Source organism: Arabidopsis lyrata, assembly GCF_000004255.2.
Source record: "Arabidopsis lyrata subsp. lyrata unplaced genomic scaffold ARALYscaffold_3, whole genome shotgun sequence".
Taxonomy (NCBI): domain Eukaryota; kingdom Viridiplantae; phylum Streptophyta; class Magnoliopsida; order Brassicales; family Brassicaceae; genus Arabidopsis; species Arabidopsis lyrata.
Genome location: NW_003302553.1, coordinates 11861475 through 11877833, shown reverse-complemented (window position 1 = coordinate 11877833; position 16359 = coordinate 11861475). Strand labels below are relative to the sequence as shown.

At 36.1% G+C, this 16359-nt stretch overlaps 2 protein-coding genes across 2 annotated transcripts in view; one reads left to right on the top strand and one right to left on the bottom strand.

The window, feature by feature from the left end:
• Nucleotides 1-6373, bottom strand: part of LOC110229637 (putative defensin-like protein 257) — an 8095-nt gene extending 1722 nt beyond the window's left edge. Inside the window, exons 1-2 of the mRNA XM_021030239.1 lie at nucleotides 6316-6373; nucleotides 3242-3313 (exon numbers count right to left, since the gene is read on the bottom strand). Coding sequence (XP_020885898.1) covers nucleotides 3242-3313; nucleotides 6316-6373 — 130 coding nt within the window. The remainder of the gene's footprint in view (nucleotides 1-3241; nucleotides 3314-6315) is intronic.
• Nucleotides 6374-12931: 6558 nt separating this feature from the next.
• On the top strand, nucleotides 12932-14362 carry LOC9321719 (protein virilizer homolog). The gene is made up of 2 exons (XM_002885607.2): nucleotides 12932-13256; nucleotides 13887-14362. Exons 1-2 carry the CDS (start codon nucleotides 13026-13028, stop codon nucleotides 14073-14075), a joined length of 420 nt encoding a protein of 139 aa, XP_002885653.1. The 5' UTR covers nucleotides 12932-13025; the 3' UTR covers nucleotides 14076-14362.
• Nucleotides 14363-16359: the final 1997 nt, after the last annotated feature.

Here is a 16359-nt window from a genome sequence, read left to right as displayed (position 1 = left end):
TGAGAAGGCGTATAGTTTCGAGACGTGCCACCGTGAGCAAACACTTCATCAAAATCTACGCCTTGTTGTTGTACATAGCCTTTAGCTACAAGCCTTGCCTTGTATTTATTAACCGAGCCATCCGCTTTCTTCTTGATCTTATAAATCCACTTAAGACCAATAGGTTTAACATCAACCGGTTTATCAACGAGTTCCCATGTCTTGTTCTTGAGAATTGAATCCAACTCGGCTTGCATTGCATCAATCCATTCCTTTTGATGTTCAGCTTCAAAGTAATTTTCGGGTTCTCCGTCTACCGTAAGTAGTAACCTACCACTTTCTTGTTCTGCAAGCAACACATAATCATCAAGGTAGCTAGGTTGTCTTATCGTACGGCCATATCTAGTCACTACTTGTTGATTTTCTGCTCCTTGATTCACGACATTGTCAACATGTTCCTCTTCTTCTACCTCTTCTTCTACCTCTTCTTCCTCGTCTTGGTCTATAGGATCTTGATCCGGATTATGGTTTTCATTGGCTTGATCATCACCATATCCATCTCCATTATCTATAATACCTCCACGAGTGAGTTTAAACATACCCGGTTCACCATTGGATTCACTTGTTGTAGATGACCAGTTCCAAGCTTTCTTTTCATCGAAGACCACGTCTCTACTAACAATTACTTTCCTTGAGACCGGGTCATAGAGTCTATAGGCTTTAGAACCCGGCTCGGTTCCAAGATTGACCACGCTCCTTGACCTTTCATCTAGCTTCTTAAGATGTGGTCCATTGATTTTAGCGTAGGCCATACAACCAAAGACTCTCAAATGTTCTATGTTCGGTTTCTTGAACGTGAAGCACTCGTAAGGCGTTTGACCCTTCAAAGCCTTAGTAGGAACTCGATTAATGAGGTAAGTTGAATGACGAACAGCTTCTCCCCATAAGTGATTCGGAATCCTCATTGCCTTAAGTAAGCTTCTTGTCATCTCCATTAATGTCCGGTTTCTTCTTTCAACTACACCATTTTGTTGTGGTGTGTAAGGAGCAGTAAGATGTCTTGTTATTCCTTTTTCTTCACAAAAGGAAGTGAATTGAGCTGAGGTAAACTCTCCTCCTCTATCGGTGCGAAAAGTTTTCACGGTTAGCCCGGTTTGTTTCTCCACAACTTCTTTAAACTTTTTAAACCGATCGAACGCCTCACTCTTTTCCTTTAGCAACATGGTCCACATGTACCTAGAAAAATCATCAATTAAGACGAATACATACCGGTTGTTAGCTGGTGTTGGTGGTGAGATTGGCCCGCATAAGTCGCCATGAACTAGTTCCAATGCTTGTGCCGCACGGAAGCTTGTTTTTATCGGGAATGAATTTCTTGTTTGTTTTCCGGCTAAGCACACGTCACACACACTCTTTTCATGTAGAGTTCGTGGCATTCCTTCGACCATCTCCTTTTGTACCATATTATTCATGACACCAAAGCTCACATGTCCAAGTCTTGAGTGCCACTTCCATGTTTCTTCATCATCACGTAAAAGTAGACACATTGGACTGCTTATTTTCATCGGGGTTTTGTAGAGTCGGTTTGGAGATCTTGTGACTCTTACAAGCAACTTTCCACATGGATCACTTAGTGTTAACATGTCTTCTTTCATGTGTACTTCGCACCCACCTTCAGTTGCTTGTCCAAGACTCAATATGTTGTGTTTTAGCTCGGGTATGAGATAGATGTCTTTGAGAGCTCTTTTCTCTCCGGTCTTGCACACAAAGACAATCGTTCCTTTGCCAATGATATTCACACACGAGCCATCGCCAAACCTCACTTTACCTTTTACGTTCTCATCTAGGTTTGAGAAGAAATCTTTGTTCCCCGACATGTGGTTACTTGCACCGGTATCTAAATACCAAATACTCGAGTTGTTATTAGTATCATAGTTCTTAGGGATTACCCGATCTTCGTTAAGGAATACGACTTCATGGACATATAAGGCATCGGCTTCTTGTGTCTCGTTTAGGTTAGCTTCTTGGTTTTGCATTGGTTTCTCGGGACATGTCAATGCAAAGTGACCCGCTTTGTCACATCTCCAACATATTACCTTGGAACGATCTCTTTTCGATTTTGGTTTTTCTTCCGCAGCTGTTGCTCCTTGATCTTGGCTATTGAATCTCCCTCGACCCCTACCTCTACCAAAGTTTCCTCTGCCCCTACCAAAACCTCGTCCTCCTCTGGTTCCGTAACCTCCTCTGTTTCCGCCGTAGCCTCCGTGGCTATTGTTTGAAAACAAGAGTTTACTTTGATCCTCTCCTTGAGTCTCATCCCTTATACGCTCATCGTAAGCTTTTATTCTCCCTACTATTTCTTCAAATCCCGTTGTTTCTAAGTCTAGGACTTGCTCAAGAGAAGCTACAATTTGTATGAATTTTCCTCTAGGAAGACTTGTCAAGAACTTCTTCACCAACTTCGATTCGTCAATTGTATTTCCGAGAGAAGCAGATTGGGAAGCTATTCCCGAAATCTTTCCCGCAAAGTCATCAACCGAGTCGGTGTCTTCCATCTTCAACCGATCGAGTTGTGACATTAGGGTTTGGAGTCTCGCCACTTTAACACGGTCTGCTCCCTGGTGACGAGATTTGATCGCAGCCCACAGCAACTTTGCCGTGCCTTGTTCTCCAATTTGTAGGATGAGGCTCTCGGGGATTGATTGAAATAGAAGAGCTGTCGCTACATTGTTCTTCTTTCTGTCCGTTGATCCTGGTTCTATGGTGTCCCATACTTCGCTTACACTTAACAAGATCTTCATCCTCATCGCCCAAAATGTATAGTTTGTTGTTGTTAACATAGGGCATTGGATCGTTGGGGCTCCAATGTCGTTTGTTCGTGTTGAAGGTTCTACGTCTCCCATCTTGGATACGTGAAGCTTTGATCGTCGTCTTCGATCGGTACTTCTCCTTCAAGCTCTGATACCAATTCAAAGTTATGACTGCTAGAACTTAGAATATAAAGAACAACACTTCTTTATTAGACTTAGAAACTCTCACAAAACTAAATCTCTTCTCTCTAAGTCTCATGAAACATCCTTCCATGGACCCTTGTATTATATAGAACTTGGACATCTCCCAAGTCTATTAGGATTAGGTAAAACACAAACTCTATCTAGATACTTTATCATTATCTAAAACATATTTGTGAATATCCTTACTTATCTCTAGAAGCTTCTTCTTCTAAGAGATAACTTCTTCTTTAAGTCTTGAATTATCCAACAGTTTGAACTTCCAGCAGCAATTTCGAATTTCTCGTTAACTCCGGCTAGTTCCCTTGCTTCTAATCCAAGATCTATTCATTCATCATTCGCATAATTACAATAGCTTAATTGTAAGGGTTAAAAAAATTTCTTTAGTAAGATTTGTGTGTCTAAAACGATAGAAATAATAATTGAAAAGATAAAGAAATATTTACTCAGATGTTAACCAAAAGTTCGAATATTACTAGAATATCATACATTTTCTAAAAATTACTCATATGTTTTGAGCATTTGTTTAATTACAATTAACACCCTTCATTAGTTTTTTTTTTAATTAATAATTTTTAATTCGTTTTTAATTAAAAATAATAAATAAAAATTTGATTATTCATGTCATTAATCCACATCACCAATCTCACACTCCTCAAACTCACGTTATTTCTTCTCTTTTCTTTTTTGTCTCCAAATCCAAGAAAAGCTTTTAGATCATTTCTCCTCTTCTCTTTTTTTTTGTCTCCAAATCCAAGAAAAGCTTTTAGATCTAATAATCTGCAACTAACTTGGGTACAACATTGACAGAGATCTTCAAATTGCAGGATTGGGCTGGATCTTCCTAGACCTCACAGCCACAACGCTTGCCATAGGGTCCCAAATCAAAAGCTTCGTCAGATCTACTCGCAACCACGCTCACGAAAAAAGTCATCAAAAATCAAAACCCAAAACAAAGAGATCTATAGAATTCTACATGATTCGTTACAGGTTTGAGTTGAAATCAAGAATAGCTACTCTTTTACTTTGATTTTACATGTCTCTCGTTTAATCTTCCTCTCAATCGATCTATTTGGAGACATTTCTACTTCTATCTATGTTTTGATTCATACGGTTTAGTCTTCCTCCTATGTATCCCTCAAACATATTTTTACGAATCTTAATTTGATTGTTGTTATTTGACCAATAAATTTCATATTGTCTTCTCCAAAAAAATGTTGCTTTCCGATCTGTATTATAAATCAGCCGTAAAGTGATGTAACTCAGCCGTAACGTGATGTAACTCAACCGTAACATATAATTTACACAACCTTTCGTCTTCCATGAATGATAACTCAGCCGTGACATGTAATTTACCGAACCTTTTGTCTTCCCTGAAGCATATAACTCACCCGTAACATATAATTTACACCCATCTATCGTCTTCCCTGGAGAATATAACTCAGCCGTGACATGTAAATTTACCGAACCTTTCGTCTTCTCTTAAACATATAACTCAGCCGTAATGTAATTTTACCGAACCTTTCGTCTTCCCTGGAACATATAACTCAGCTGTGACATGTAAATTGACCGAACTTTTTCGTCTTTCCTTAAGCATATAACTCAGCCGTAATGTAATTTTACCGAACCTTTCGTCTTCCCTGGAACATATAACTCAGCCGTGACATGTAAATTGACCAAACCTTTCGTCTTCCCTTAAGCATATAACTCAGCCGTGACATGTAAATTTGCAGCGAAACAATAAGAGACGCAACATTTCCTCTAACTTTATCATCGAGCACCAACTTCACAAGTTTTTCGTGCGTTGTTTTCGCATCTATCTGCACAACTCTACACCCTCTTTCATCGGTGTTAAATACGTATTTGTGTTTTTATACCCAATTACCGGAACCGGATCAACCATATCGGGAGAAGGATGAAAGAAATTGAAGAAGAATGAGGAAGACGATGAGGAATTGGAAGTTCCGGTGATGTGATAAACTCAGGTGAAGAAGACGAGTTGAAAAAATTTGGCCCTATTTTTTTGTCCTTTGATGATGATGACATGGAATGATGACATGGAATGTTGCATCCACGTCATTTTTTAATTGATGAAGTGGCAAGTAAGCCACCAAACGAAAATGTAAATCAACTTAATTAAACCAGCCATCAAACAAAACTTTAACTCAGCCGCAACATGAATACTATTACAGTAATTAAAAAACAAAAAAACGGCAGCCAAATTCAGCCGTTTACTGTCGTAACTCAACCAAAAATATTTAACTCAATCGTGTCGTTTAATAAGTCGGCCGTCATTACATGCTATTCTAGTAATTAATCTTTCGCTACTAAGTCAGCCATAATAAGGCCGAGTTTTCCGTTAATCCAGCTCATTACGGCTGATTTATGATACTCGAACATAAATCAGCCGTAACGTCATCCCATAACTAAGCCGTCTTTGATAACTCAGCCAGCCGGAGAAAGTTAAGTCAGCCGTGTCGGAGCCAATACACTCAGCCAAAAATTTGACAAATCAACCATCGGGTGAAAACTCAGCCGTAACTTAGGTTGGGTTATGCTCGAAAGTCAGCCATTTTATCATAACTCAGACATATTTCAGTAAGTCAGCCGTAACTCCAGGCTGGGTAATACTCGTAAGTCAGCCGGTTGCTCATAACTCAGCAATTTTTCTTAAATCAGCAGCAACATACCATAACTCAGCCGTCACTGCCGCTATATCGCTCGACGGCTGAGTTCATTAATACACGTCAGCGATTTCTGACGTGGCGACGCGGCTTTGCTGACGTGGCAGTGGTATTCTTTGTAATTACGTTTTTTCCTGTAATGTTTAACAGGGGCACGCTTGGTATAAAAAATATACCCGAAATATGATAGTAATAAAAAAAAGATCTGTATGTTTCTGGTAATTTCATATAAAATGTATAACATCTGAGTAAATCTCCCAAAGATAAAACAAGTTTACTGTTCTAAAACTATATTTTGTTGGTTGGTAAAAATGTTTCTTCAACCAAAATTAATCAAGCCCATGGAATTCAAACAAGAGATTGATGCAATATTCAGACTATGTTTAAACTTCTTTAATTGAGAATTTTGTTTATTAAAAAGTTTCGGATTAAATGTTTTTTTTTTTGTCTACAAGATTAAATATGTTTTGACAATGAACATTAGTAAGGTTTTCAATTAAAATTATTTTCTTAGTATATTTACATATGAAATGTTTTGAATTTATTTTAACTAAAATAAAAAGAAAATATTTGTAAGAAATGATACTTTTTCATCACTCACGGTTTAAATGTAAATAACTAAACATATATAAAACACTTACTAGTTGTGATAACCAAAATGAAAATCAAGAGTGGAAGTTTGAGAGAAACGTTCATCATTTTCTTCATTTTATACTTGGCGTGTTATTTCGTCGTAGTACTTAGTACTTAAGCCATATATTCATTTTCCATTACATATATAAGGTTGCGAGTCCAGTCATGTTATGATAATTTTAAATTACCAAAGAGGAAATAATACGTGGTCAAAGATTTAGAGAATTAATACATTACCAATGAGAAAATTAAAAAATATCAGATAGCATCAAGAACTAATTAATAGTCAAACTAGCCAAAGTTGAAAACATGTTTATATGATTTTTTCTATAAGTGTTCATTTACAAATCCACCGCAATAAAGAAGCAAACGATGAATTTGTAACAATGGATTACAAAAAATATTTATTTTATGGTATAAGATTGGGGTACTTCTTATGAATATACGTGGTTTTGTAACGAAATGCTAACATACAAATGTTGCTTTATATAATGTGAAATCAATTAAATCGTAACAAATACAAATGATGTCGGATTTCGCACACATCCTGATCTGGTCTAGCAAAAAATTATTTAGCTCTAAGAATAAAGCTTATTCAAGATGGCGAAGAAGCCGTGAAGTCCATCGTAAGTCATAGAACTTCAAACACCAGAATTTTCAGCATGGACCCGGTGAATCTGTTATGTTCAAATAACTACATCGAGAGCTCAAAATGGACGAGTTTCGGCATTATCAATACAATAATAACACCGGGTTTCTCTTAATAACACCGGGTTTCTCTTCTGGATTGACACGTCAGCTTTTTCAACTGTTCTTAGACTGACACATCATTAAAAACAAAATCCAATCAAAACATTTTAAATAATAGAGCTCAACTTTATTTCTTCCACGTCATTCTCTTTGTTCTCTCTGTCACAAAATCATCGCCGCTAGAATAAGAAAAGAGGAGCTGCATAACGCAAGATATATATGAGGCAATTAGACATAAGAGAACCACGGTGCTTGCAGCAGTAAACAAAGAGATCAGAGTTGGATCGATGTTATCCCCAAGTTAATTGAAAATCTGGGTTTGGGTCTGTTCTGTAATGCACACCAAGTGATCGACGAAATTCCAGAGTAGAAATCAACATTTCATCATTAGAGAAGCAAGTATAGAAGCTTTGAGGAGAAGAACGAGCAAAACGAATCATGTATCGAGTCTGCATATTCTTCTAAGACAGAACAAATGTCACTGATTTGTGATAGCTTCACAAAGAGGAACAAACGGTTTAGAGTTATAGGCTTGGAATCATGCTGGTTAACGTTTATTTGCTGGTTTTACTGGCTGGTTTAGATTATAGGATTGAACTCTTGAAGTTAGAATGAAGTAGGACTGTCTTGGGTTTGATAAGGATGGGTTTATGGCTGCAATTTTCTGGTTTTGATGAGCGCACACAAGATTTTTATATGTGAGTAAGAGGAGACATACCTTGAAGAAAATTGAGTTATTTGTGGTAGACTGTAATTGAGTTGCTACAGAGACTTAAAGTGTCAAACTTTGTTGAATTACTTGGAAAACAAACACTGCCATTCATATCACACTCACGTGGACGATAAAATTAAGTCTAACCCTTGTTCTAAAAGTCGGCCGCCTAGCCGCCTAGGCGCTGATCGGAGGGGCACCGCGGCGATTTTGTCCAAATCGGTGAGAAAAATCGGAGATCCGATTTTTTGTCCGCCTAGACCGCCTAGGCGGCCGCCTAGCCCGCCTAGACGGCGCCTAGCCCAATTTTTTTTTTTTTTTTTTTGTTTTTTACTTTTTTTTTTATCTAAAATTCAAAACGTCCTACTTATGTTCGTAATTTGTATACAAATCATAAATTTGAAATTAAATTCTTGTTTTCATGTATTTAATGCAATTTTAAAAACAATATTATATAAATTTCTTAATTATAATGGATTGATATGTTTTTAAAACATTAAATAGCCCTAAAACTAATCCCCGGGTAATCCCCGATTTTTTTGCTAGGTACTAGGCACATCCTCACCGCCCGACTAGCGCCTAGTGATTTTTTGAACACGGAGTCTAACCAAGAAATCTTCTGTGTAACTGATTAAATTAACGAAATTAATTATCGAGAGTTCATTTGTGGTGTTCCACCAAGTGGCTGCTTAGTTTATTATTATTAATGGGTTTGTGGAGATGGAATTGAGGTTATTGAACCTATCGTGAATGGCATTGGTTATTGAACCTATCGTGAATGTCATTGGTTACTATGAAATTATGAGTTGGCTTGGATAGTAAACCGTATCTAAAAGTGGTGTGATTAAATTGTTAGTTTTCTGATTGAAATTGGCGAGTTAGTTAACTGAAAGATTTTGTTGTAGCAAGTTTGAAAATTTGCTCTCACCATTTTTTAAGATTAAAATTTTCAAATTTATGAGATGAGAGATTTTGTTAATTATATTTTAAGATTTTGCAAAGTCCAATGGTAGGCTCTCTTTGTGGGTTCTCAGGAAAAAATTAAATTATTTTTTTATTTATTTGATTTCATAAATCTGAAAAATATTACAATTCATAACATATTAAAGATACAATAATTTCATACATTTGAAAATAAATTTGAAAAAAAAAACGATTAGTTATTCTGTTGATTGTTGCGAAATTTTCTCCATATATGCTCAACCAAATCACTTTTCAATTGTTGATGCATATTTTGATCACGAAGTTGATTTCGCATGCCCATCATATTCTCGAGATTTGGAGGCATACCTGTAGAATACGATAAATCGACTTGTGAAGTTTGGTTTCCTTCAACTTGTAGGAATTCTGAAACATCAAACTGAGTGTTGTACCCATCTCGTTCGTCTTCGACTATCATATTGTGCAGTATGATACATGCTTTCATAATATTTCCAAATTTTTCCTTATCCCAAACGAGATTTGGGTTTTTAATAATGTGAAAGCGAGCTTGCAATACTCCAAATGCACGTTCGACATCTTTACGGGCCGCTTCTTGATGTGTAGCAAATAAAGTGTCTTTCCGAGTTTGTGGTAATCGAATAGATTGGATAAAAGTCGCCCATTTCGGATAAATACCATCTGTGAGATAGTAAGCTAAATGATACTCACGGCCATTGACTTTGTAATTCACATTCGGAGCTCGACCTTGTAATATATCATCAAAAATTGGTGATCGATCAAGAATATTTATATCGTTTAAGGTACCTGGAAGTCCAAAAAATGTGTGCCAAATCCAGAGATCTTATGATGCGACCGCCTCTAAAACGATGGTTGGTTTTCCAGAGCCACGTGGTTACTGGCCTTTCCAAGCGGTGGGGCAATTCTTCCACTCCCAATGCATACAATCGAGACTTCCTATCATCCCGGGAAATCCTCGTATCTTTCCAATATTGAGTAGTCTTCTCAGATCTGTGGCTGTAGGTTAGATATTCATCTCCGAAGAAAGAAATAATTCCCTTTGTAAAATTCTCCAAGCAAGACATCGCAGTGCTTTCACCTATACGGAGGTATTCGTCAACCGCATCAGACGCATAACCATAAGCAAGCAAACGAATAGCTGTCGTACATTTTTGTATTGGAGAGTGTCCAAACCTTCCTGTAGCATCTCTTCGATGTTGAAAGAACGGGATTTCACTGGAGAGTCGATCAACAATACGCAAGAACAACGGCTTGTTCATTCGAAAACGGCGGCGAAAAATTTGAGGTGGAAACATCGCATTATCACTAAAATAATCGTTCCATAAAAGGACGTGCCCTTCTTCGCGTTTTCTGTCAAAATAAGCTCGTTTCCTTTTTTTTTTGCCACCTCTTCGCCATTAGACAATTCGACGAACATATTCTCGAATTGTTGATCAAGTGATTGAGAGAAGCTTTCTTCCATGGCGTCGTCGAATGGAGTACGGGATGAAGAAGCCATATTGTTTGGTAGGTTTAAGTATTAAAAAATATAGATATATATATAAAAGCTTTGGTGATTGATTGTTTTGTGGTAAAAGCAAAGAAAAATTAAGGGAAAAATTGTTTTTGTAGTTGAAGCAAAGAACAATAATAGAAAAGCTTGAGTTGTGAGATATCCAAAGACGATGTATATTATTTATAGCAAAGGCAAAACACATCATACATTAAACATCATACTCAGGCCTCGTAAATTCAATGGTAAAATGTGCCAATTAATAGCCAGTAGATTTGTTGCAGCTTAAACCAATTCAATTGCATGCATACTCAGTAAAAAGCCAAAACTATAGCAGATTAAACAAAAAGTTAAGATTAATGGCCTGATAGGTTTGAGAATTTCACATCAAGCAGTGTATCAAAACCATTATCCCAAAACTAGTAAATTCCTCATGTTTTATCAATTGGAGATCAATAACGAAAAGAAAGAGACAAACCTAAAACTTCAGAAGAGGATCTTTATACACTTGAAATATCACCTTTAAAGACTTGCAGTAGCTCTCCTGTGGTTTCGTAATTTTAAAGATATTCACAAGAGTTAAGACAAATCCAAGAGAAATATAAGTTTTTTTTCAGAACATACAATATAGTTTGGTTTTACCTGTCAAGTAGACGCATAGTAGAATCCAAGCAACCAGCTAAAACGCAGTTTCCATCATTTGATATCAATATACAATTAACTGGTTGATACATCCCAAGAATAAACTTGCCGATCACCACCACATGAACAAAATTGATCAATATAGGCCTAACGCAATACTTCTTTGATTCATACACTGAAAATAACACAAGAAGATCGATCAGTCTTAAGCAAATTCTTAATTTACGATAATTTACGAAACTATGAACCCTAGTTTGTAAAATTCAAAGAACCCTAAAAAAAGAACATCAAATTCCCCAAATTAAATCATTATAAACTGCATCAAATTCCATAAAAGAAGTATATGCTCTTACCAATTACAATTCAAGCTGAATCGATTACTCTCCATCCGTTGAATTTGGATATCCGATTTGCATATCTCTCTCACTCCCGATCGTGACATGCGGTGGGGTAAATGACGAATCCGGCCTAATCGTCGCCGGCGGCCTCTCTATTCTTCCCTCAATCGTTGTCGGCGGCCTCAATCGTGACCTCAATCGTCGTCGGCGGCTTGAGAAAAGTGTTTGGTTTCGCAAAGAAGAAAGAGAGAGAAACAGAAGTCGGGAAATGACAAAAGTCTCTGGCTTCTTTAAATTTTTTTTCACGCGTTTTTTTTTTGGGATCAAAACAATCGACGGTTGAGATTAAACCACGTCATCGTCTCTCTTCCTACTCAAAGTTTCTCTCAAGAGAGGTGTTTCTCTTAATAAATCAGAGTTTTGATTTATTTTTCAGCATTTTTTTCAAGAGAAACTTAGGAGAGAACTCTAAAATACATCCATTGGAGATGCTCTTAGAAGTGTTAAGTAGGTAAAGAAACCCGGACAAGTCTTTGGGCTTCTCACAAAACATAATCTTTCATCTCGATTTTTCTCTGATATCTCATCCTTGGATCTCTCATCAGAGGAGTCGCCCAAGGTTCTACTACTAGTCTCTCCTCCGTCTTCATTCTCTTCTCCTTCTTCGTTCTCATCTTCTTCATTCTCTTCTTCCTCATTCACATCTTCCTCATTCTTGACAACCGGACTTAACGCTCCTCTATCTTCTTCTCTCTCTTCTTCTACCACTTCAACTCTCTCAATTGGGTTCTTGGAACTCGTTTCTCCATCTTCTTCCCCTACCTCTTTTCTTCGACTAGCTCCTCTCTTTCTCTTTTTGCCCGTCCACTTTGTTTTAGGAGCCATAATAGACAACAAGATAAAACGGAGATTTATGAGAGCGAATTGGTGGAGTTCTCAGCAACGAAAGAGATAAACAATTTTGAATTTGAAATCGAGAAATCGTGGAGAAAACGGTTGTTTCTTTTGAAATTTTTCGAAACGATTGAATGAAAACAATGAATGAAGAGGATATCAAATAATTAGGGTATTTGGTTGAGCTTTTAGGTTAGATCGGAAATCAATTTGGTTGGATAGATAAAATCATAAAACCAAGATTTTAGATGTAGTTTTTAGGCCTGCGCATAATACCCGAACCCGACCCGAAAAATCCGACCCGAACCCAAACCCAAAGTTTTAAAATACCCGAATGGGTTCTAAACTTCACAACCCGAAAACCCGAACCCGAACCCAACCCGAACTCGAACCCGAACAAGTATCCGAACATACCCAAAATATAAGTACATAATTATAATATATTAGTAATATTTATACTTGTAATAACCTAAGTGCCTAAATTATTCGGATGTTAAGATATTTTCGGGTGTTTTAGCTACTTTGGGTTAGATTCGAGTTAAAATAGTTGGGTTTTATAGATTTTTTGAGTATTTTTTAATACTTTGCATAGAATCGGATAAAAAATTTCTAATATTTGGATATTTTGGGTAAATCCGAATCCGAACCCAAAATATCCGATCCGAACCCGACCCGAACCCGAAGTTTTAAAATATCCGAACGGATCTTAGTTTTCTAAACCCAAAAAACCCGAACCCGAAAAACTCGACCCGAATCCGATCCGAATATCCGAACGGCCAGACCTAGTAGTTTTTAGAACTTTGGCTGGAGTAATAAAGTCATTTTTGTCATTTTTGATTAAAAAAGTAAAGAGAAACGATTTTCTATTGACAAAAGGGAACTTTCGTGACGTTTTCTCGAGATAGAGCCATCGAAGAACGAGGCGGAGCTATGACGCCGTTTTCTATATCGGCATCACCTTCGCCGCCGTGGCCACTTCTCTCTCCGCCACTATCTTCACCGTCGCTAAACAGAGCTGAATTTTTTTTTCGAAACGGTTGTCTATCTTCACCGTCGCTAAGCCGCAATACGCAGAGAAAAGCATGGAAGCAGTTACAGGTGGTGGCTATGGCTCCTGAGGAAGAGAAGCTCACTCGTCGTAACCCTCTCGATTTCCCTATCGTTAGTATCTCTCTACTTCGATTCCTTCTAGAAATTGCATAAGATTCGTCGAAATTTCACATTGTTACTGTTCTTGAAATGTTTTGTAGAGTGTCAATTTGATATAGAAACTTGAAATTCAGTCACAAGTATCATGAACAGATTCTTGTTCTGTGCCTGTAGTATCATACTTATAAGTTTGATTTAGGAATTGATTTGGTAGCAGATGAGATTGTGAGTCTATCTTATTCGTTGTTCATCACTTGCTAAACTTATTAGGTACAGAGAGTTCTTTAGTTAGAGAACTTTGAGTAATCGAACTCCTTTTCGCCTAGTTTACGTATGAATCAATTAGAAAGAAGCTGTATTTAGTGACAACGTATAGCGAGTTTTGTGCGTTCCTCTGCATCTTTTTCCGAGGTTCTTTGTTTGTTGTTAATTGGAATGTAGTCGGTCAAATTTCTCTTCGTGTTGTCATGAATTGATTCACATTTTTTCCCAATTTCCCCAAGTTTTCATTACGTTTCTTGGTACACCTTTAACTTATGTTTAGTCGTACACCGATGCTGTGTATTTTCTCTCTGGTTTTGTGTTATCATTTGCTTGGTCATCGTAATTTTTCTGTCTTTAATGTTTTGGGGTTTGTGGTAGGAATGGGAGAGACCGAAGCCAGGGAGGAGACCAGATATATTCCCTAAGTTTAGTCCTATGAAGTCACCGTTGCCTCCTCCTATGCCTTACGATCCTCCAGAAGAAGATGAAGAAGAGGAAGAGAAGAAAGAAGAAGAAACAGAAGACGACCCTGAAAAGGAAGACGAGGACCAACCAGATAACCAGTAGTAAAAGGTCTCATTTCTCAAACTGTTATCGTGGTTGTTTGTCTTGCCTTATAAACCTCTGAACTCATTGCTGCTTCTATTTGTTCGTCTACCTAACTTACATTTTCATATCGGAATCCTAAAGGATAGAAAATCCAAAACTATTTTTGTGTTTATAGCTGTGGTAAACTTGCTTTTCGCAAACAAACTAAAGAATGTATCTGCCATTCATTGGTTTATTAGGTATCGTAGGGCAACTAGTTTGCTTATGGACAGGTAAATGTCTTGCTTTCTGCTTCTGCATTCAAATATGAAATTCATATTATTAAAAAGTCTTTATTCTTTAGTTAATTCTTTTGATTCCGCTAAAGATCCTATTAGAACTTAAATGAAACATTATGTTTCTTTTGTTACATTGCTTCTGATTCCATTTCAAATGTCAAAAACTAAGTAATGGTAGTCAAATGATTTTGATTAATAAGTCATCATTCGCTGTAAAGACCTAAAGATTATGTTGAGGATGAAGAATTGGTTTTAAAAATTCCAAAGAAATTGTTTAATCTTGTTAAAGTGTTAAACAAGATTAAACAAGATTGTTGATATCTCTTAGTGATCTTAGCCTTAAACAAAAAAAGATGATAAGAAAAGCAAGAAGCACTTGGTTGGTGTGAGTGAATGTTACATATGTTTTTAGAGAAATCCATAGAAACAAAAATGTGTTTGTTAGGTCCAGACTCGTGTTCTACATTTTCTGTCATATGTTGTTGTTGTTTACTTTTTTACACAAAATTGGGATTGTTACTTAATATTTATGAGGACACCTTCAAGGTTTTCACATATACATAACAACACTAGAGTTCACTAATTAAAGATTAATAGCGCTGAAGCAGAATGATATTTAGGTTTGAGTGGTAACTTCCCACCGTTGAATTTCAAACTTGAAAGTGAACCATTTTAAAAGTTATCAATCAGTGAAATGGTTAGAGGAGGTGGTTGGATAAAGAAAAAAAATCGAATAAGATGGTTAGAAGCAAACAAAATCTGTGGTTACCAACCGCCTTAAAAATAAGTTGGTTGGACTATATACTCTTAGTTTATACTCCCTCCGTCCCACAAAGATGAAGGTTTTAAAATTTTCACATTCTTTAAGAAAAACGTTGGAATGACAATTTTAACCTCATAACATACTTTATATATATATATATATATATATATATATATATTACTTAATTATTTTAAAATTAAATTGATGGTTTTAACTTTTAACACATACTCAAAAAAGATACGTGAACTATTTAATAATTTAATGAGTAGTTGAACATTTGTAATAAAGAAAGGAATGCAAAACGTCATGTACGTTTCTTATTTATTTGAAGATTCCACCGAGAAATCAATTGTGACACCATAAATTGTGATCTAAAATTTCATTTGGAGCCAAAATCAGAATAGCCAAAAAATAAAAAATTTAGAATGGAGCCAAAACGTAAAAGTCTCTGTGGCTATATATTGTTACAGAATTTTTTTTAACGGTGGAAAACACATTATCAATGACTTCTCATAATATTGATATAAATATACCAGTTATAAATAGTGGAAAAGAATACTCTTTTGACTTGAATCAAACACCTTCAACCTCTGAAAATGACGAGAATCCAAGTGAAAGTGTCTCTTCGATGATGACTTTAAGTGTTCCAGCTCTTCATGATTCTACTATAAATCCACCAGGTATTTTTTTATTTAAATTCATAATTTTTTCCACAACTATATTTTATTAATAATTTATTTTATTAAATGGCGGAAAATTCCAGAAAAGACCTCCAAATTGAAACATTTTCCTAAGTAAAACCTCAAACTTTTTTCGTTCTCATATAAAACTTCCAAATTGAAAAATTTTCTTAATTAAAATCTTTAACTTTTTTCGTTCCCAATTAAAACCTCTAACTAATAAATTTTCTCTAAACAAACTTTCAAGTCGTCAAACTTGAGCTCGATCAATGGTGACCAATGATCGCTGGTAATTTCGTTCGGAATAGTTAATAGTCGTTAACGACATCTATTTTTCGTTTATTTAGTTTCCAAAATTTTATATGAACCCTAAAAATTAGAAAAAATGTATTATAGGGTTTGTAATTAAGATTTTCATCTTTTCTATTGTAACTAACACATGTGAATTTTGAAAACTAAATAAACGGAAAACATGTCGTTAAAAGTCGTTTACCGTTAGTTAATCATTGATCAGACACAAATTTGACGACTTAAAGGTTTTTTTAGAAAAAAATAATTAGTTGGAGGTTTTATTTGGGAAC